The 22,102-nt window shown below is 38.2% G+C and overlaps 1 protein-coding gene across 1 annotated transcript in view; it reads left to right on the forward strand.

The window, feature by feature from the left end:
- LOC135216582 (trypsin-1-like) overlaps positions 1 to 22,102 on the forward strand; it is a 38,645-nt gene that overhangs the window by 8,896 nt on the left and 7,647 nt on the right. The window contains exons 4-6 of the mRNA XM_064251961.1: positions 9,256 to 9,349; positions 10,017 to 10,200; positions 10,710 to 10,855. Coding sequence (XP_064108031.1) covers positions 9,256 to 9,349; positions 10,017 to 10,200; positions 10,710 to 10,855 — 424 coding nt within the window. The remainder of the gene's footprint in view (positions 1 to 9,255; positions 9,350 to 10,016; positions 10,201 to 10,709; positions 10,856 to 22,102) is intronic.

Consider the following 22,102-nt stretch of genomic DNA (forward strand, 5'->3'; position numbering starts at 1 on the left):
TCTCACGCAAGTCCGTCGACTGTAAGCACCGTTGCGAACTTGTAACTAAATAGAAAACATTGCAATAGTAAAATATTGTAATGCCGAGATCATAGTACTGTAGCAGTCTTGAAATAATGTAGCCTTCCTAATCAGTAGTCCTCTGCCTTTTTGAAGCCTTGAATTCGTTGTTGTGCACAGAATTTCAGTAAGCCAGTGGCGAGCACAAGGAGGAAGTTCAGATTCAGAATGGGACCTCTAGCACAACTCAAACTTTCCAAGGGCCTGATTATGTTACCCAGTGCATGTCAACTGTGGCCGTAGCAGTATTGATTGCCACTAACACCAACAGAGTTATTATTCGTTGATGTTTCTGCAGGATGATAAATCAGCGGAAAGTTACAGGAGCTGAAGGATTCCTGTATTACGCTTTAAAGAGCATCTTCTCAGCTACATTTTACTGCCAAATTATATTTTTGCCCTACTTCTTCTTTAATGTCCTTGACTAATTTCTAGGTTATAATTTTTATTTCATTTCTATCTCATTATAGCTCTCTGTCCTTAAATCTGTAGTTGCATCAGCTGGATTAGGGAAAATCATTCTGTTGCAAATATTCTTCCGTTTTCAAAAATTAAAGTCTAGGATAGTGGTTGAATTAGTACACTCTACATTTTTTTTTAGTATGATCAATGTTTCCCTTGTGGAAGGCTCATTTCTTTTTTGTTTGTTGGGTGGGATGTACTTGTAGTGCTCTTTCTGCTCCTGCTAATTATTTTGTATATGTTATCTGTATTTTACTTGGTCAAAATAATGATTCCAAATATTTTCAAAATTTTTACTGCAGTTTCCTTGCCATCTTGGTTGCTATTTTGAGATTTAATATTGATACTTGTAATAATAGATCATTTCCCAGTCTTATTCCTATATTATGTGGCCTAATTTGTTAAAAGTGAAGCATTTCGTTTTCACGTTTAATTGTCCTGGATTTACATCACCCACATGAAGTGTAAAACAGACTCATTCATCTCTTATCCTAACATCGTTGTTGTAACTGGTGCCTTGATGCATGTTTTTTTTTTTTCTCTCTCTCTCTCTCACCCTGAACCACGATACTTATCCGTGAATTTTCACTGTCGAATGTCACCACGGAACACAGTGATGGGATCTGACATCGGCATCATCATGGCCAGCTGTAATAAAAGACCTAAATTATCAGGGGATATTGAATTACTGGTTGTATTCACCCGTGAAAATTATTCATTTTTCACATTTCATTCATAAATGGTATCAGTTACTCGGGCTTTTTCATGTACCGTGAATTCCCCTGATGATCGTGTAAACATAGAACATCGATACCGCATCCCACTCGTGATGTCAGCCAATATCTATTCACAGGTGCGTAGTTTATGAAGTTACGGAAACACATTTAAGGGGATTTTGAGGAGAGCGATGCTCTTCTTGTTGACCTACAAAAATTAGAACTCTGCATTGCATATCGTAATGTTTTCTGATCTTTTTAACGATTTACCTCTACTCACCAAGTATTCTACAATGATTCGGGTAGCCATCCTAGAGAATATGTTCTTTTACTTTTATTCCAAATACATTCTTCTTGCTTTCTAATTTGTTTTTTTATCTATAAACTCAGACTTATAACCATGCCTTTTTGAGATGAATAATACACGTCCAAGAAATTCACTATCTTGGATTAGATTATAAGCCACTAAACACAAATTCGTAATAACCTTTATTTTGAGCCTTGGGTTATTAAAAAAGGAATGTAGTACATAATTATCTAAATGAGTATCATATCTATAACTCAATTTCAGACAGCCAGCTTAAAGAAAAATTTATTATATGAGCTCCTAAGAAGGAAAAAGCATTATCATTTTCTATTCCAGCCTTGAAATTAATAGAGGAATTGAGGTTAGTTAAAGCCTAGAAAATTATCAATGTCAAAAGAAAAACAGCAAATCATAATCATATCTTTCCCAAGTTTCGTCCGAATCTATTGTTTCTGCTGAAAATTCGGCTTTGAAAAATTCCATAGAAATCGTTTCAAATGCAAGATATGACAAAAAATTAAATCTTGCAAATAAAATAGGATTCAATTAAGTTCATGAAAATATCAGTTGGTACTGTAGGGAGCTTTTCACTTCAAAATTTCCTCCTTAGGTTACTCAGAACGAGTGGGTCAAAATAAGGACCATCGTTCCATTTCTTTTAAATTACTTATAGAAATAGAAAGGAAGAATCCAATCTCTTCTACACCAAGCCGCGGAAAACACACAGTGCCGCACGTATCGGTGCAGGCCAAACATACGCACGCACATAATAAAATCTCTGCTTTACAGTACGATAGAATAACATAACAGTGATTATAAAATTTCATAATAATTACCAGTTTAACAATTGTCGCCATTATTCAGACTTGATAATGAGCAGGTTCTCATGGCCTCGTTTTGGTTACTGTTCCGTTGACTAATTACAAACTCAGCATTTTATTGTTGATAGCATTTTATTGTATCAACATAAGACATTGCGATTCTCTGCCTCTTCTCTCCTTATCTCCCATCATGATCTATACAGTCAGAGCTAAAATATACATTAAAGTAATCTACTTATTACATATCTAACTTCAAAGAGTCAGTTTGGTTACTCAGGTACTGACGACACAATGGTGCTGAGAGTTTGGTCAACGGGGACTCTACACCAAAACCTGCTAACTTATATTTTGAAGATTAACATTTTTAAGTTTGTTAATGAAATCACATTATGAAGATTGTTTTCCTGTCTATTCAGAGAGATTGTATAACACATTTATGGGTTGTGTGATTGCCCTCATTTGGTACTTTTTCCTTGTGAATTTTTTTACAACTCATGGCCTATAGAGCAGGGATGGAAACTATGCACAGACTTTCTTGAATAGCTCCTGAAATCCTTCTTTAGCAGAAGTTTTAACCTCTTGTTATACGTTACCTGCCATCTCTTAAATGGATTTATTGTCAGTTCCTTATGTCCAGACTTATCGTTCAATAAAATATCAATTTTTCTCTGTACGTCGCATCTAGAACTACTCTTATGGTAATGGGAATCTTACTTCCTTTCTTCAGTTATTGAATTCTGTCAGACTTTTCTTGGGTACTTTGGGTGTGTGTGTGTGTGTGTGTGTGTGTGTGTGTGTGTGTGTGTGTGTGTCTTGTGTATTGCTCAGAGTGATTACCAGCATTATTTCCTTAATATTAGAGAAATCCATCTCTAGTGTTACTCTCACATTACTTTAAAATTTTGCAAAGTCTGCGAAAAAACAATTATAAGTTATCAAGGAACCATTCTGAACAACCTGAGTCCAACCATAAAACTCCGGTGAGATGCAGACTCGTCCTGTCAGTGCTAAAAAAGATACAAGAACGGCCTGAGTTCCACAATGTATTGGATTGAACTGAATTCATTATAGAATTTAGGCCAAAGGCCAAGCATTGGGACCACTGAGGTGATTCAGCGCTGAAACGGAAATTGACAGCAAAAGTTTGAAAGGTGTAGCAGGAGCAAAAAACCTCGCAGTTGAACTATTCATCAATGGAGAGGGTGGAAAGTAAGATGGAAGAGAGAGATACGAAAGGAGGCACAGTAAAAGGAACAAAATGAGTTACAGCTAGGGAAGAGACGCTGCAAAGAACGTTAAGTAGTGCCTACAGTGCACCGCATGTGGTGCACTGACGGGGTACCACAATAGATGGTCTCTTGTTTGTCATCACTTTTTCATAAGTTGTATTTCACGTTCACTATTGATCCCTGGTCCCCTTTTCCTTCCAAGAATGTCCAGATTCGCTGGACAGCAACTGCCCCCCCCCCCCCCCCCCCCCCCCACTATGCAGTAAATGTGCCTCAGTGTCGTACTCCTCAGCTCCAGAATTCCTTCAAAAACCTCATACTGTTGGACTGTGGAACAGTTTTCCAGAGGATGTCGTGCAGTTAGAATTTCAAAAGTTCAATAAAAATGACAAAAGTTCAATAAAAATTACAATGCATTTCTACCCTGATACTTTTCTTCTTGCATTTTAATACATTTTTATCAATTTATCAATTTATTGTTTTTCTTTTTAATAAGTGGGATCTCTACTTTCTGTATTTCCTTTTACTGCCTCTAACTTTTTCTTAATGAACACCATGCCCTGTAGGTGTCTACTCGTAGAGATGAGATCAAATGCCAGGCTGTCTGGTTCTTTCTTCAAACCTGACCGAAGTTCACCTATATTGGTAAATGCAACTCCAAACCCCGTGAACTACAACATAAGCCAAAAGCAAATACTTCTCTCCCTGAACATCACTGGGAGATTGCTCAAGGATGCAGCTGTCAGAAGGGAAGGTGCCAAGTTCCCCCTCTGGTTGACCGGAGCTTTTGAGGGATTGTACGCATCACAGCCTTACAGCCACAGCAGTCGTGGCGTTGCAAAAGTGTCTAATTAAGGTAGAGCTAAAGTAGTCGAATTTATGTATATATAAAAGTGAATGTCTGTATGTTTGTCCACAACAGAAATATGAACCGCTTGACAGACCCAGCAAAATTTGACACACAAAATCAGACCCTATCGTCGTTACAGACATCATACGCAGACAAACTGAATGAAATCTTGGTGGTCTTTTTTTTTCACCAATTCCGTCAGGTTTTCAGGTTTTCCTTCAGGTGCTTTTTGGGTTAATGGTCACTTTTTGCCTGAGCGCTCCAGGTTTTCTTCCAGGTGCTGTCATACATGATTAACCTGCAACAATAAATCCCCTATAACATCAATGTTTTTACAAAATTTACATGAATATTGATCATAATTTATGATAATTATTAGTATAATTGTTTATTACATCAACAAAATCAGATTCAGAGAAGCACATATACCACTTCACAACATAAAACTTTAAAGCTTGATGTAGATTCCCTATTCACAAAAGTACCAGTACAGGACGTTCTACAGTTTTCGCGGGAATAATTATCCTCCTATTCAGATCATTTTCCACTGGATCTTGACCAAATAATAAAGTTAGCTGGATTATGTGCATCTAATAACGTATTTTCATTCGGGGAGTCATTCTACAAGCAAAAAATTCGGGTGCAGCATGGGTAGCCCTTTAAGTCTCGTTTTAGCCAATCTTTACATGGAATACGTTCAGGGCCGTTTCTAGTTCATTAGGCGCCCCAGGCAAGAACTCGTTATGGCGCCCCCCTTCCCTCCAGGCTGGAAATAATAACATAAACAATTTCGAACACAACTAGCATCTCAGGTTCCACAACAAAACAACATACTTTATTAATAAATCATCTTCACGTATATGTATACACAACAAGGAAAAGTATAGACTCAAAAGTATACAAACTATTTTTGTAAATTTTAATAGAATAACACCATTATACATTTTTATTGCAAATCCTACCTAAGATAAATTGAAAAAGGTAATCTTCCCAATCTAAAACCATAGAACTCAATGCATATATGTTGAGGGCTATGCTAAAACTATTATATAGAAGTTTTCTTCGCTGATTTTTCATATTTAAAACCTGACTCTTCTTGAGTTTCTTGCAGCAAAATCATCTATAGTGTCATCATACGAAATCTGTTTGGATTATTTCTCTATTAATACTAATTATTGCCAGCCCATTTAGGCGCTCCTGTGACATAGTAGACCTTAAATACGTTTTAATGAGCTTAAGTTTAGAGAAGCTTCTCTCTGCAGATGCCACAGTCACAGGTGTAGTGACAGCAATTCTTAATGCCACCCACATGTTTGGATAGATCTCTTTCAGGCCTTTCTCCTCCAGAAAAACAACAAGGTCTAATGTTGTCATATTTTGTTTTGGCCATTGTTTTGGAAATGACTGCATCTCTACCATCAGTTCACCATAATTTAAATCAGAATGATCCCCAGATGTGAGTGTATTACACAAATCTTTTGCCTGCTTTTCTAGCTCACTAGATGTCAGGTCAGAGAAGTTTATGAGAACACTGAATTTCTTTGCAACATCACTCATCATTCCAGTTCTCTCTCTCTCTCAGAGATTCAATGGCCATATCCACAACTACATTGAAAAATGAAAACTCCATTTTTTTTAAGGCATCGGTAATAGGTTCATCAGGGGCCTCATAGGAAAACTGCCTTTTAGTAGTTCTGAGTCTTTTCTGCTTTAGAGCAGCTTCCACATTCATCTCCTCACATATCTCTTTGGCAGATGTCTGTAGCTAACAAGGGAGGTTTCAGCCTTCTTGAGAATGTCAACAGCTACATCCAGATGCATGCATTGTGATTGAAGAAGTTTATTCACAGTTTGAACTTTTCTAAGGATATCATACCACACCACCGTACAAATAGAGTACCGGTATGATCCCACCTCTTCTGCTAAGGCTTGTGCTTCAATTTTAATAGCTGGATCTGCAGTGCTTACTCTCACCTCTAAAGGAGCATCTCACTTTTGCAGCCTGGAATCTTACAACCTCAACACTGGCGATTCGACTCTCCCACCGTGTGTCTGCCCAGGATTTCAAAGTTGTGTCCACATGTTTTTTTAGGGTCGACCACCTTTGAGTGGAGGCAGAAAAGAGATTAAATAATTTTTGCAGGTAGCCAAAGTAGCTAGCTGCATCTGAGGAGCTCTTTGCTGCATCACACACAACCAGATTAACAGTGTGAGCTCCACATGGCACAAATAAAGCCCTGGGGTTTAACTGAAGAACTGAAGAAGTCTAGCGTGGACTCCGTTGTTTTTTCCTCTCATATTTGCCCCATTGTCATATGACTGTCCTCTGCAGTCTTCAAAGGGGATATTAAGCTCTTCAAGTTTTTTGAGTATGAGTCTTGAGAGGTCTTCTCCTGTTGTCTGCTCGGCCTCAAGGAACCCGATAAAATATTCCTTAATTTGTGCAGTGCCTTCAGCTGTAACTATTCGAATGATCACAGATAATTGCTCCTTGTGACTTAAATTCGATATTAAGAGTAATCCAGGAAAACGTAACAATTAAAATAATAATAAAAATTAATAATAATCTTCTTCTCAGCTTTATCCCTATTTATTCGGGGTCGCCGTTTATAATGAGTCAGGGGTGCCAAAACGTGGAAATGACTGTCATAATTATGGATTATTTTAACATCATTTATGACAGGAATCAACGCAAAATAGCGCCTCCGGTTTTGACCGCGAAAAACTGATGGATGTCCTATCCATTACTATAGATCATTGGTTTATAAGGTATATAACTCCTGGATTTCATTCGAATTTTCAACTCAGAAATATCTCCAAAAAGTGAACTTTGTTTCTTATAAAAACTATAGGCTAGGCTTATGCACACACAACACAGCTGCACACTTACCTCTACTTTGGGCTCGTTTTTCCTCTTCCTCCTTTTTTCTTTTCTTGTTTGCTGCACCTGACAGCTTGGACTGCCTCTTCATGATTGATAAAAGCTTGAATGCTTGACAGCTGCGTTGACAACTTAAGAAGACTTAAAAAAAGAAGTAAAGATTGGAGTAAACACGATGCTTAGAACTTAACTAAGGTGGCGTCGCAAGCAGGCGGCTGTCTTAGTTTTAAAGCTCCTTGATACTGACAACATCTACCTATCCAGTGTTGCCAACTTTTCCGAAACATTAAACACCGTTGCATCAAGTATTAACACTTCCATTATTCATTTATTTTCGCATTTACACTTGTATTTATTTATTTGAATTATTCACGTAAAAATAATACTTCTCTCATTTATTTATATATTAATTTTGGATGGCAATTTGGCGCCCCCCAAGCAAATGGCGCCCCAGGCGACCGCCTGTGTCGCCTGTGCCTAGAAACGGCCCTGAATACGTTAAAACTATTGTAATAAACGCAAGAAAACCCAAAAACATGCTGTGGATGAAATATATAGATATTCTAACATTTTGGGATAATAGGTGGGGCAATTTCAACAAATTCCTTTCAAAATTAAATGCATAAGTGCCCAGCAGCAAATTTAAAGTTGAATGGTAAACAGACAACAAAATTCCTTTTCTTGATGTTTTGATAATTACAAGCACGATAGAATACAAATTTACAATATACAGAAAACCAACATTCTCTCGTTGCTCCATTTGCTGGAAGTAACCTTCCATTATACTCGTGACCGTCCAGTTGATTCATGAATTGCTGAAAAATGCCCATGTAAATTGGTGCTCAAGATACTGAAAAGAAAATGGGCTTATGATGTGCACACAAGAAATCACGGACCATACACCGACTTTTTGATCATGGAGTGGCTGTTGTTGGTGAGTGTTTTGAGAGAGAATGTATCCCGGCAGATGGAACGACTCCTCATCCGAGAAACATGTGATGCCCAACATTTGTCGGTTGTTGGTCACAAATGCCGGGAAGCAGCGATTGTATGTGATTCTTTTCTCCTTATCAGCAACTTGGAGCTCCTGAACTATGGTGACACAATATGAAGGCAATTTTGTCCTCCTTGCAGCTAGTTGACATGTTGAATACGATCTGATAGGTGTCTCACAGCTTTCGTAGATGACATCTGCAGACAGTGTTGCATGAACACCATGGTGTTCTCCAACATTTTCAGACTGCCATTAAACGAATTGGTGACCTAATAGATTTACACCTTGAAAACATGCTGTTCAGTACTGTAGGCTCCATCGTGATGAGAATTTGGCTAAATGACCAAAGGGTGCGGAGTCAGCAAATGGCTATTTAGTGAGTATCTTATCGCTCCGACGCACATCCTCTTAACCTGCTGAGGAGCACATATTTTAATTCATATGTGTGTGTGTATGTGTGTGTGTGTAATGTACCACAGGAAAAATGAAACATTTTTCAGGGTACAGATACACAATAACAGAAAATTACAGTATATACGGTAGAAGGACAGTACTAACAATTGCAGACAGTCCGAAACCGAAATATTCACCCTTAAGCAATGGGAAAAGAAAGGGGAGGAGCAGTGAATTTCGTTTGCATCTGATCAGGATTATCACAACCATATTTCACACCAGATACTGCCGAACTTCATTAACAGCTGAATTGCAGTTCTAAAAGAAATATTACACGTGCTGTCATTACTTCAAAATATAAAACATTGCTCATCAAATTTCTCTTCTTGTTCAGGATGTCTGCCTCGCTCTTTTAAATAGATTTGATTTTATTAGTTATCAGCAAGAAATGCCATTTTTTAAAAATTTATTCAAGTATTCAAACATTATTCAGTATAAACGAATGTAGTCAATATGTGTGATCATCATTAATTGCCTTACAGAGTCCGTCTAGAAAACCTGGAAGTTGTCATAGGAGAACACGACTGGTCGACGTCAGACGAGACGAGCATCACAAGACGAATAAAACCAAAATTCGTAAATATTTACGTTTCTCTAAAGTTCACTTGCGACTGTCACAGAGCTTTTGATATCCGTATTCGTCCATTAGCTTCGTTCCCACAAGTTCCTTGTTTTAGAAGAAGTACAGCTTCATTTTGTAAATGTTTTTATTGTACGTTCACAAAATTCCTTCTCCCTTTACTGTCCTTTTAGTCTTTGTGTTCTGAGGGTATATTTATTTTGCCTTCTTTGATATTGTAGAGGTTTTCTTCTCTTCATTAATTTTTCCCCTCTAAGGCATCACGCTTAGTTAGTTTTTATTGGGTTTTTTCTAATTTCTTCAATTCTTGTTCCTTTGTCATAATTTGCCTTGATTACTTCATCCTCTAGTATGGTAAATTTTTGCTTCTGTGACTTTTTAAATAGTATATCCAATTGTTTTATAGAAATATAGTAGAACTTTGAATAGGTCACCGTACGCACCCTTGTTCACAGATAGTGTAACTACACCCGATTTAATAGTTCTGTAATGTGTTCACGACATTCCTCTCTAAGACAGCGCACATATGTCTGTAATTCGTGTTTTATCATTTTCTTCCGCTTTAGATGGTCAGAAAATGTTTGCACATTATTATGTTAATATATTACATTATTATGCTTATATTGTTATTTTTTAATCCATTTTCCCATACTTCCTTCTCAGATAGTGCGGCACGAAGGCTTCTCCTTTAGAAAACCTGTAGAACATGATATCGGTCTCGTGGAATTGGACGAACCACTCGATTTCCCAGAAGACAATTCCGTGGCCCCAGTATGTCTTCCTCGGCCACATCTGAGTCATCCGAGGACGAACGCCATGGTTGTTGGATGGGGAGCCACAGAGAATTGTAAGCAAAAATATGCATTGTTAGGGAGAGATGGACTGAAAACCAGCTCGGAAAGACGACAGTTTTGGAATTTAATCGGTAATTCTAAAGAATAGTTCGGCACGGACTGCAAGGAACGTAACCGCGGATACGACATCCGCTAGGGATTGGGGCGTTCATTGTATTTCGCCGTGTTTAGTACTGGCCCCTTGGGGTTAATTACAGTCGTCCGAATAAATATTACTTAAAATTCTTGTTCAGGAGGTAAAACTGCATAGAAAACCGCAACTGCCATAGTCTAGGGCCTTAGGCCGCCGCGGAATAGTAATATAGATCTACCATTTAATCATATATAATGCAAAGTTTTCTCTTATCTCAACAATGCCTTTCTTTTAAAGAAAAATATATGAATCCTGTGAAATGTATAAAATTTTATCACAATACTTGAAATAGTAACTAAATAAAAGAGAATATCAGGGTAAGAATGAGTTGCAGCATAATAAACAGAATGAAATCCATGTTTCAAACAGTTGGCGGCCGTTCGAAAATCTTGAGATTTGCCAACGTCAAGACGATGACCAACGAGGCTTGCCAAGTGCTTGTCGGATTAACGGGCGGCGTCACTCCCAACACGATTTGTGCTGGCCATCTTTTCAGCGGTGAGACCGCCTGCTATGTAAGTAACAAAAAGTAAAAGTACTTAGTAGGATAAAAACCCCAAAATCTACGCACTTTACTTCCTATCAACACTAGCCCCACCTTCACCCGGGCTTGTCAACCCCAGCCCCGCCCTCCTCCAAATCCATTATCCTCCATTCATGACCCTCCCCCATATTCAAACAATGCAACCCTCACCCCCCCCCCCATAAACCAACCCCCCCCCCCCACCCCCCCCCCCATAGCTGATTATTTCCATCCCCTTCTCTCCCATGAGAGAAACAGAGAGACCTAACCCAACTTGACCTAACCTGCCCAACCTAACCTCACTTAACCTACACTAATCCAATCCGGCCTAACCTTACCTATGGAATCACGGAACTTATTACAACTAAAGATCTGCAGAGAGACAGACTAACAGAGAGAGAGAGAGAGAGGAGAGAGAGAGACGTACTTGCTAATACCCATACCCATGACATTTTAACTGTACTGAAAAAAAAAAAAAAAAAAAAAAAAAAAAAAAAAAAAAAAAAAAAAAGAGTACATTTGTTAATACTTACATTTGCCAGAAGAACGCTTTGTAAAAAACAAAACTGGGATATTTAATAATGAGTAGTAATCCAATTACAGTCATGTGCGGGTACAACGCTGCCGGAAGTGGGTAATTATATAATCGAAGGTAATTCGACATTCAACGATCAGTGCTTTCATGGTTTTTATATCGTTACCTACCTTGATATTGCACGTACCGGGACAGAAATGCAAGCCAATAAATATTCTCAAATTGATAATGTGTTTCTAAACGAGGTTACAAAGTTTTTTTTTAAACGAGGTTACAAAGTTATTTAAAAAATGAGGTTACAAAGTTTATTTTTAAACGAGGTTACAAAGTTATTCAAAAAACGAGGTTACAATTTTTTTTAAACAAGTTTACAAAGTTATTTTTAAACGAGGTTACAAAGTTATTTTAAAAACGAGGTTACAAAGTTATTAAAAAAAAAAAATCTCGAATAAGAACGATAACAGTACTCCATACAAATAGAGAAGAGTTTAACGAATGACGAATATTCACCTTTTGCTTAACAGGCGTCTGCTACGTTCATTAGTTGTGAAGAAGAAAGCCTGACTTTCATGGTTACCCTCGAAATTCGTAATGATGAATTACATTTCCTTACATGACAATAGTTCTCCTTTCCACACTCTCCTTGTATCTTTAATTAAACGTTCCTTGAAACTTTGTAAGTTATAACTCTTTTACTTCCCCACCTCCAATCTGAAGATTTCAACTTTTTAACATTTTTAAGTAATTTGTAACCCATCTCTCATTCCTATTTAAATCGTAACTAGAGAAAACCTCCTTCATACTCGAAAGGAATTTCGTTATTCCGTGATGACTTAAGTTGTATATGAAAAACAAACGAAAAGCCATCACATACATGATAAATCCAGTTGTGTCTGTCTTTGACTCAAACCGTGAATTTTATAAGGCGTAGCAAATTCACACACACAAAAAGCAGTAAAATAGAAAATCTTCCAGAAGTCTTTTTATGTAATGATAAATTCTCTTTTCTAAATAAGCGCTTCGCATATTTTCTTAGCAAATTCGCAAAACAGAGAAGGAAAATAGAAAATTCTCTCGCTGTCTTTTAATGTAGCTACTGAGAGATTCTATTTGTTTTCAATCTTTAGTTGATAAGTGCATCCATCGCATATTTCCTTAGCAAATTCATAAAACAAAGTAACATTCAGTTATTAATTCTGAAACCCTCCAAACCTAAGGAGGAAATTCCTTTTTGTATATCTCACAGGGAGGCGGCTCGCTGGAACCTTTAGCTTCTCGAAGCAAGCTTCTATCACGTTTTTTCATCGTTCAGAAGAAAAATGAAAGTGCCCACTTGTTCAAATCGATTGTTGCTCCTACGCAATATACAAACCCTTGGTTCTTTACAGTAGGAATTATTTTAAGAGCAGCTGAAAACAACCATTTAACTTTAAGCTACATAGTTACCTACCCAACCTGCTAGTCGCCTCGCCTGTCGGTAATACCACACTGCTTTTGGCCGTTGGCGAGGGAGGAGAGGCCGCTCTTCTCTCTGCCCGCCATTCGATTTTGTCTATATTTTAGAGTATTGCGGATATATTAATATGTAGTTTTACATAATATTTGCAAATGTAAGTTTTTTTTTTTTTTTTTTTTTTTGATACTTTTGACTTTACACATTTAGCATTCTGATATAGTGGTTCATACTGTTTCACACTATGCGATTCTTGTCGGACCAAGATACGATTGCAGTGCCGGATCTAAATGCGACACAAAATTGCGCAAATCGTACATTTGTCCGACTGCCGTACAAAGTGATCCAATTATTGGCAAGCGCTTGCAGTCTGCTCTCAGCCTGTAGTGGTGACTAGATGGACAGGAGGAGAAAATTATTTATTGTCTTTATTTATTACATTTGAGAAAAAAGAAGAGAAAACCTAGAATTCACTGGGTACACCCTTTGAATACACAAAGGCACTTGTATGGTGCATTTGCCACCATTTCGAGGAGCTGAAGAGAGATAATGATAAATTTTTCAATTACTTCAGTGTCTAAAACAACCTTTGAGGAATTCTTGTCACGTCTACATGACCAGTTGCTAAAAGAAATACGAAATTCAGAGATGATATTTCGCCAGCACAACAACTGGCAGTTACCATCAAGTAAGAGGAAATAATATGGACCTTTCCTTGTAAATTTGCTTTTCCACATAGAAATTAAAAAGGAGAAATGAAAACAACTAGTGTTAGCTGTAACATCTCTATTTATCAAAAGTATAAACTGATATATCTATATAAAAAACTAAAATCTTTTACTTTGATATAAAAAATCCATATCTCTCTCTGTTTCATTTAGTAATGTAAATAAAACGTAAGTGTTAACTATAAAAACTTCTCAAAAAATCATATATATCGAAATCAAAAGCTTTTCGTCCTCTTTTATATCAATAATCTGCCGATAACCTTCTAATAATTTCAGTATCAAAACGTATATGTAACCTTAGTGAAAAAAACAGCAAATCATTTAGTAAATCATTTCTCAGTAGTTTATACTTAAGCTATCCATACCTGTAGTTCTTTCTTATTTACGAATAACACTATTGTTATTATTATTATTGTATGGTGTTTTTTCGTTGCATGGAACCAGTGGTTATTCAGCAACGGGAATAACACTATTTATATCCCTCAAATGTTTTCAATACCCAATGCACCCGATCACCAGAAGCAGTGGAAGTCTGCTGCTGTCGCACGCAGGAAAAAATCGCATAGTGTGAAGACACGTATTGAATGCAATGGCCAACTGCAATCGCGTCTGGGTGCAGCACCGGACATGGCCAGTGGGGACTGTCGGCTGTAATCCGATGCCGGACCGGCAAATTTGCCGGACCGACATAGTGTGAAAAGGTACATTAGAAATAATAGTCGACTGCTAGTCGCATGTAGGTCCGACATCGTGTCGTATTTACGTACGACATAGTGTGAAAGGGCCTAATGGTCCCACTTGGCCCTGCAGGATCATGAACGCAAAAAGGAGATGGGACTGGAATGACCGGCAGAAATTGCGACAAAACAAAGGAGGAAAGAGCTAAATAACAACCCAAAAATTGGCCTTAAATCTAATTTATTATTCACAAAATTTACAACATTTACATTTACACAAATGACCAGTGAATAAATTTACTAACATGAGTCAGTACAAAATATACATGAAACATAACGAATCAAAACAGTCAGCACATAAAAACCAAAGTAATTAAACATCAAACATAAGTAAATCAATAATTATAAATGACAGTGAGCAGCATAACCAATATTTAAAAAATACTATCGTTAATATATGTAATACAGGACCTACACAATTAAATCTGAATTTCTAAATGCATCCAAAGCAAAACAGTGTGTCCAAAATAATCATTACATGACAAAGCATCAAATAAATCATTATACAGGTAATTATCGCAAATCTATGTCACAATAAATACAACACACCACAACAGAAAAATTAACAACAGGGTTAACAACCATAACATGGAAAATTAACAACAACACGGTTAACAAACATAACATGGATAACACCAATAACCCTAGAAGGATTAACAATTACAATCAACACTGTTACCCATCCTAAATACCCACAACAGGGTTATCAAACACACAGGAAAGTTACCAAAACAGCCATTGCTCCAAAACTGTTGAAAATATCAACCAAGGTAAGCTGCCGAGACAGCCAATGCTGCAATATACCGATGAGGTTACACTCCACCTCCTGTCAAAGCCATCAGGTACCCAATGCCTGATGCCGCTACTCCAGTACCAAGTATTACTCACATCTAAAGGCCAGTTAACACTATGACGTTTGCGGCGCCACATAAGTCTCCTCTACGCTTCATGCTGCATTGCGCGACCGGCAGCAGTATCTTCCTGAGAGCCACGATGAGCTGCTGTTGTTGTAGCACAAATGTATGATCAAATGCATAATTGTGTTAAGAAAAGGAAATGGACAAACGATTGGCTTTGACAGCGAAGGAATGTTTATACTGGCCTCGTAGTGTATGGATTTTCTTTTTTATATCATCTGTAATTTTTTCGTTAATTACAAGCATTCCTTCCATTAGTTTTTTCATAGCGACGGCGCGAACATCTCTGTTTTTATATTCTTGTAATTTTACGTTCCATAGACACGGATAATGCTGATAAGCATCTATGAGACGAACTTCCTCTCGTTTCCATTCCATGTTACTAGTTAGTACTCGTCGCCGGAGTGAGTCTGAGTGGCGCCTGCAGGCTTCAGCCATCAAGCTCGGTTTGATGCGTTGGGTGGTGCCTCATGCTTCTTGCCTTGGGGAGCACTCAAGAGGGCAGGGCTAACAATAATTTAGGAGGAGTTGGTGACGAGTCTGAGGCGTTGAGTATAACATCCTAAACTGACTCAAGATGCTCTCTGCTGGCAACTTACTGACTGACGCTGTCAAAGACAAGGCAACGTCGCAGACGTCAACTCAAGAAACCAAAAACAAATACCAATAAACCACAACAAGGGAACAATTGACAAACGATTGCGCCAGAAACTGTTAACCCTTACACCTCCTTACCTAACAGAAAAATAATTATTAATTTTTTTTCCATTCACAAAACTCTTTTCCAATGATGCCACAACCCCACGAACCAAAACAGAACCAATCCTGTTACAGTTGCCAATGTAATGCACTGCATTTAGCCCTGCAGGATCTTAAATGGAATGACTGCCAGAAATTGGAGGAAGGAGCTAAACAAAAACCAAAAATTGGCCTTAAAACTAATTCATTATTCACAAAATTTAAAACATCTACTTTTATGCAAGTGAGCTAGCGAATAAATTTACTAACATGAGTCAACACAAAATTTACATGAAACATAAGAAGTCAAAACAATGTAACAGTCAGCACATAAAAAACAAAGTAATTAAACATCAAACACGAGCAAATTAGTGAGTAGGGGGAGCAACGCATGATTGATTCATTCTTGATTCAGGAGCGCCAGGTGTGTGAGCCTCGAGCAGGACTCATATTACCATGGATATTCAGGTTTTCTTGAAACCCCAAGTTACCTTTACCAGTATCGTGGTGTTACCTTCACATACTGTTACAATCTTTCTTCTGCTCAAGTTTCTTTGGATACTCTGGTAGAAAAACCAGCTGATGTTCGATCCATTCAGAAGCTTAAGGTGCGCAAGTCTCGAGTAGGACACATGTTAACAAAGTGTATACACCCTAGCTGACAAGCAGCTGCTCGGCCAATCACAGCCTGGAAAAACAGTGACGTATGAATGACGTCATCACCCTTTCTGCCAATCATCGGAAGAGGACGAATGATATTCAGTATGGCACTGAAACATCACAGTTAAATTTAGACTTCAATTAATGATACAAATAATTTAATGGATTTTGTACAAATTTGTCTAAATTAACTTATGCTATTTTAGGCATATTTTGAACTAGTACAACGTTGCATAGTGCATCAACCATACCGTATGCTGCATATTGTATTTTGGAAAAGAAGTACATAGTACTAATGCGTGTCTGATACCTGTTTTAGTTTTGTTTAGAAGCTTGAACTTCACCGTTCTTTGTATTATTTGAGGTAAGATAACAGTAATAAATTTGATTGTTTTCATTTGCTGAAAGTAGATAAACTCTACTATTCTGTATGTTTGATAACGGTTAATTTCAAGAACTTACATTGTTTTCATTCGCCCTGTTGTATGAAGTATGATATAGGCAATATCATTTGTCAGTAGTGGCACATTTTTCAAAAAAACAAAATAGATTAATGAGTAATTTAGCTCTTAAGTATTCAGGTGTTCTCTTTTTACTTGCTGGCATACTTTACTGTCGTAAAGAGAAATTCGACTAAGTTGACCAAAGTTGCGTCGCCTGTTACTGACATTAATTCTTGTTGTATAACTTCTGTGTAAGGAAATATTTCTTATGATGGCATGTCAATGTGATCAAACAAAATCAAAGTGAATACAGTGGAGATTTTTGCACAAAATTATCATACTAATGCAACAACATGCAAATGATTGTACAGTGAAAGAACACAAAGTTTGGTTTATTTATTTCATTGAATTTCATTTTAACCTAGAAATTAGTGCCAATACATTTCCATTTGTGTCATTTTTAGTTCATGTTTTTTTCATACACTATTGGCATGAAAATTTATGTTAGAATGAAGAAATTGAATCTAATTTTATATATTTTCTGTTAATTTTTTTTTAGTTTAGCTATGGACATACCAGAAATCAATGGCTTTATTACTGAATGTATTAAAGCAACAAATGAATCAACATCACTTGTCCTTCTCAGATGATTTGCAGATAAGGAAATGACGTCATACTGACGTCATTGTTTTTCTGGGCTGTGATTGGCCAAGCTGTCCCATGTCGGCTAGGGCATATACACTTTAATATACGACCAGCATTCGCGTCACTTCAGAGACTCTAGTCTTCAAAACCCAAAGCTACCCTTCATCAGTAACATGGATTCACTCTGAGGGCTGGTATACACCCTACCTTTGTTCCATATTTTTTGAATTCTCGGGTAACAGAAGCGAATGATGCAAGAGAGATTTGTGATTCAGGAGCCTCAGGTGTCCAGTCTTCTAAGGAGACCTGTATCACTCCTGGTGCTTGGGTTTCTTAGAAACCCCAAGTTACCTTTATCAGTAATATGGGTCATCCCCACGGGCTGGTATAGGCTTCTCTATCACTGAAGAATCCCCACAACATGCAAGGAATGCCTCACCCCCTACCAGTACTCTCCTGAGTAGATGGACAGGATCCCTTCATGGTGCACCTGATTTGTGAGTCCACATATCTGGAGAAACTATCAATGAGTTCACCATACAACCTTCTTCATGCGTAAGAGGCCAAGGCTTAAAGAAGACTGGGGAACATCTAGAAGACATCCCGAATTCACGTCTGAGAGTGTGCAATCGTTCCCCAGGTCAGCCCTCACCACTTTCACATGTACGATCCACTCATCTGGGGATAGCTAGTGCGCACCTTTGCATGAACAACCATGCTACTTGTTCATGTCAGCAACAGTGTCAGACTGACAGTGGAATTTGAGAATTTGTCGTCTTCTTCATCTCCGTTGTGTGCTGTCATTTCCTCCCCTTCTTCTTCCAAAGCTCCAAGCGAAGGAAGAAGGGTGCCTCTCCCAACCATAGAAGTCCCATAGAGCTTCTGACTGCCAACCTTCTTCCACAGTGAAGGGTACAGGCTTTCTCGTTATTGGTAACATGGATATAAATGGGGAGATAGGACAGCCTATGATAGCCAACCAATTTGTGATGTTCACTGCCTGGTGCCATTGTTTGTTGATTGTTATGTAAACAATGATACAACTCATACAATCTAATGTGAAACCCTGTACTCTTTAAAATGTTGAAACTTCAACGAGAGAGGTTGTACTCAGACAGAGCAGTGTTGTTACAGTCCTCATACGATGTGGTTGTATTAGGAATGACTCACGTAATCAGTCTTCGTTAAGTGACCATCTGTGGAAGACCTTGTACAGCAATCTCAGAGAAGGGGGTAAGAAAACCAAGACTAGCTCTCGTACACCAGTTGAATCTTCACCTGGATAACGGGGTAATAACTTGTAAGGGTATACTAGAACATGCGCAGTTACCCGAAGCTACTAAATTTCCAATACTACTGCCAAAGAGTTGCTGTGTTACTAAAGCAATTATTAAAGAACATCATGATGCTGACACTCATATGGGTGTAGCTACACACCGCTGCATTATGGGTTAAGGGAAATGGATAGAGCCCTAAGAAGACTTACATCATCCTAATTACATGCCTGATAACCAGAGGCATTGTACATGGGGAACTATAGTTGATAACCAGTCTTGTGACTCGTTCTTCATGAGTTTTAGAAAATTCTGCTGCAGAAGAGGTTTCCCAGCACTCAAATTCTTAGAACCATGTCGGAGCATCCCAGAGTAAAGGAACATCTGTTTGAGATACAGTGTAAGTGGAAGTTCATTCCAGCGAGAGCACCATGGTTTGGTGCTATATGGGAAAAGCTGATATGACTTCTTGAGTCATGCCTAAAAAAGATCATAGGCCAGGCCTTACTTAGTTTTGAAGAACTGATCTGTGTATTAGTGGAGCTGAAATGGATCATTAATGATAGACCATTAAGTTACACGCCTGGGGACTTGAATCAGTAGGAAATTTTGACCCCTAACCATTTGATTCTTGGAAGAAAGCTTAAGTCCTTCCCCATAGAAGTAGTAAATTGGGAAGAGATCTTTGGTGACCCTACCTATGGACAGAGAGAGTTCACTGAGAAAAAATTCCTGTATGTGTCCAGATTGTGCGACAACTTATGGAAAAGATGGCAGAGGGAGTATTTAACAACACTAAGAGAGACCCATCGAGTAGGAACAAGGCATACTTCATGGCCCAGGATGGAAGTAGTCCTCATTCATAATGAGGGGCCAAGGAGCAAGTGGAAGCTGGGTCAAGTATTCGAGTTACATATGGGGCAAGACAAGGTCCCAAGAGTGGCTACTCTAAGAATGGCTCATAGGCAGCTTATGAGACCTATAATTAAGTTATACCCCCTAGAGCTGTTGCAGGAGACAAAAAACTGATCCTGCAAAAGAGGATTACCAGGGGACTCTGGCTTACATTGGGAGATCATCCATCGGATAAGCAGTTTACAATCTCAAGGAAGAAACTGGCTTTCCCTGTGGGTCATTCATCATCCATCATAACTTTGAGGACTGGAAAGAAATTCAGAGTCTAAATGGCCTTGCCAAGTAATTATAGGCCTGTGAGTCTAACATCACATATTATGAAAGTATATGAAAGGGTAATGAAGAAAAATATTATGAAACATTTAATAAAAAATAATTTGTTTAATAAAGGACAACATGGTTTCGTACCCGGAAAAAGTACACAAACCCAACTGTTAGTCCACCGTGAGAACATATTCAAAAATATGAAAAGCGGAAATGAAACAGATGTGGTTTATTTAGACTTTGCAAAAGCTTTTGATAAAGTAGACCATAATATATTAGCGAAGAAAATTAGAAAACACAATATCGTGGATAAAATAGGAAGATGGTTAAAAGAATTTTTACACAACAGAAAACAGATAGTTATTGCAAACGACGAGAAATCGGATGAAGCCAAGGTAATATCCGGTGTGCCGCAAGGTACGGTGTTAGCTGCAATACTGTTTGTTATTATGATTGAAGACATAGACAATAATGTTAAGGATTCGGTAGTGAGTAGTTTCGCAGATGACACAAGAATAAGTAGAGAAATTACTTGTGATGAAGATAGGAACGCTCTACAAAGAGACCTTAACAAAGTATATGATTGGGCAGAGGTAAATAGGATGGTATTTAACTCTGATAAATTTGAATCAATAAATTATGGAGACAGAGAAAGAAAGCTATATGCATATAAGGGACCTAATAATGAGACATCACAAATAAGGAAGCAGTTAAAGACCTTGGTGTGATGATGAATAGGAACATGTTATGCAATGATCAAATAGCAACTCTGTTGGCAAAATGTAAAGCAAAAATGGGAATGTTGTTACGGCACTTCAAAACAAGAAAAATGCTGAACACATGATTATGCTTTATAAAACATATGTTCGTAGTCCACTTGAATATTGCAATATGATATGGTACCCACACTATCAAAAGGATATTGCACAAATAGAGAGTGTACAAAGGTCCTTTACAGCTAGAATAGAAGAAGTTAAGGACCTAGACTACTGGGAAAGACTACAATTCTTAAAATTATATAGTCTAGAAAGGAGAAGAGAACGCTACATGATAATTCAGGCATGGAAACAGATAGAAGGAATAGCAGAAAATATCATGGAACTAAAAATATCAGAAAGAGCAAGCAGAGGTAGATTAATGTGGCCCAAAACTTATACCAGGAAAAAAATAAGGAAAGACACACAGGACATTAATCCACTACGCACCAGCATCGATAATGCAGCGTCTATTCAATGCGTTGCCAGCTCATCTGAGGAATATATCAGGAGTGAGCGTAGATGTGTTTAAGAATAAGCTCGACAAATATCTAAACTGCATCCCAGACCATCCAAGATTGGAAGATGCAAAATATACCGGAAGATGTACTAGCAACTCTCTGGTAGACATTAGAGGTGCCTCACACTGAGGGACCTGGGGCAACCCGAACAAGATGTAAGACTTGGTTCTTCTCTGACACTGAGGATACTGAGGATGGTCAAGATTTTCCAAAGGGATTGTGAACCACGCCTCTCCACATGTTCCTACCACGAGTTATCCTGTAACCCTACCGTCTGCTACTCCCTCTGCTCCCACTTGTAGGGGTGATCAACTGCTCACCACCATCTTGAAAAGATGTCTAGGAAGAGGAAGTCAAGGTAGAGAAGTCACAATCATCGTCTTCATCGTCTTTGTTTGCTGCAGCATCCTCACCCTCTTCTTCGGATGCTCGCTAGTGGAAGAAGAGGGTTGCTTCTCCACTCCACCTTGAAGAAGTCCCATTACGGGACTTCAAAAGGGCTGCCTCTCTCCACAGGGGAGGCAAAGGATCTCTCTCGTTGGCTCACTCCAGTCTTCAGAATCGGGAGTCATATCACGTACCTCGCTAAGGTATTATGATTCAGGAACTTGAGTGCTGGTCTCCAAGACCCGCATACTCGGAACCAGTTCCAGG

The sequence above is a fragment of the Macrobrachium nipponense genome, chromosome 6 (assembly GCF_015104395.2).
Source record: "Macrobrachium nipponense isolate FS-2020 chromosome 6, ASM1510439v2, whole genome shotgun sequence".
NCBI classification, from domain to species: domain Eukaryota; kingdom Metazoa; phylum Arthropoda; class Malacostraca; order Decapoda; family Palaemonidae; genus Macrobrachium; species Macrobrachium nipponense.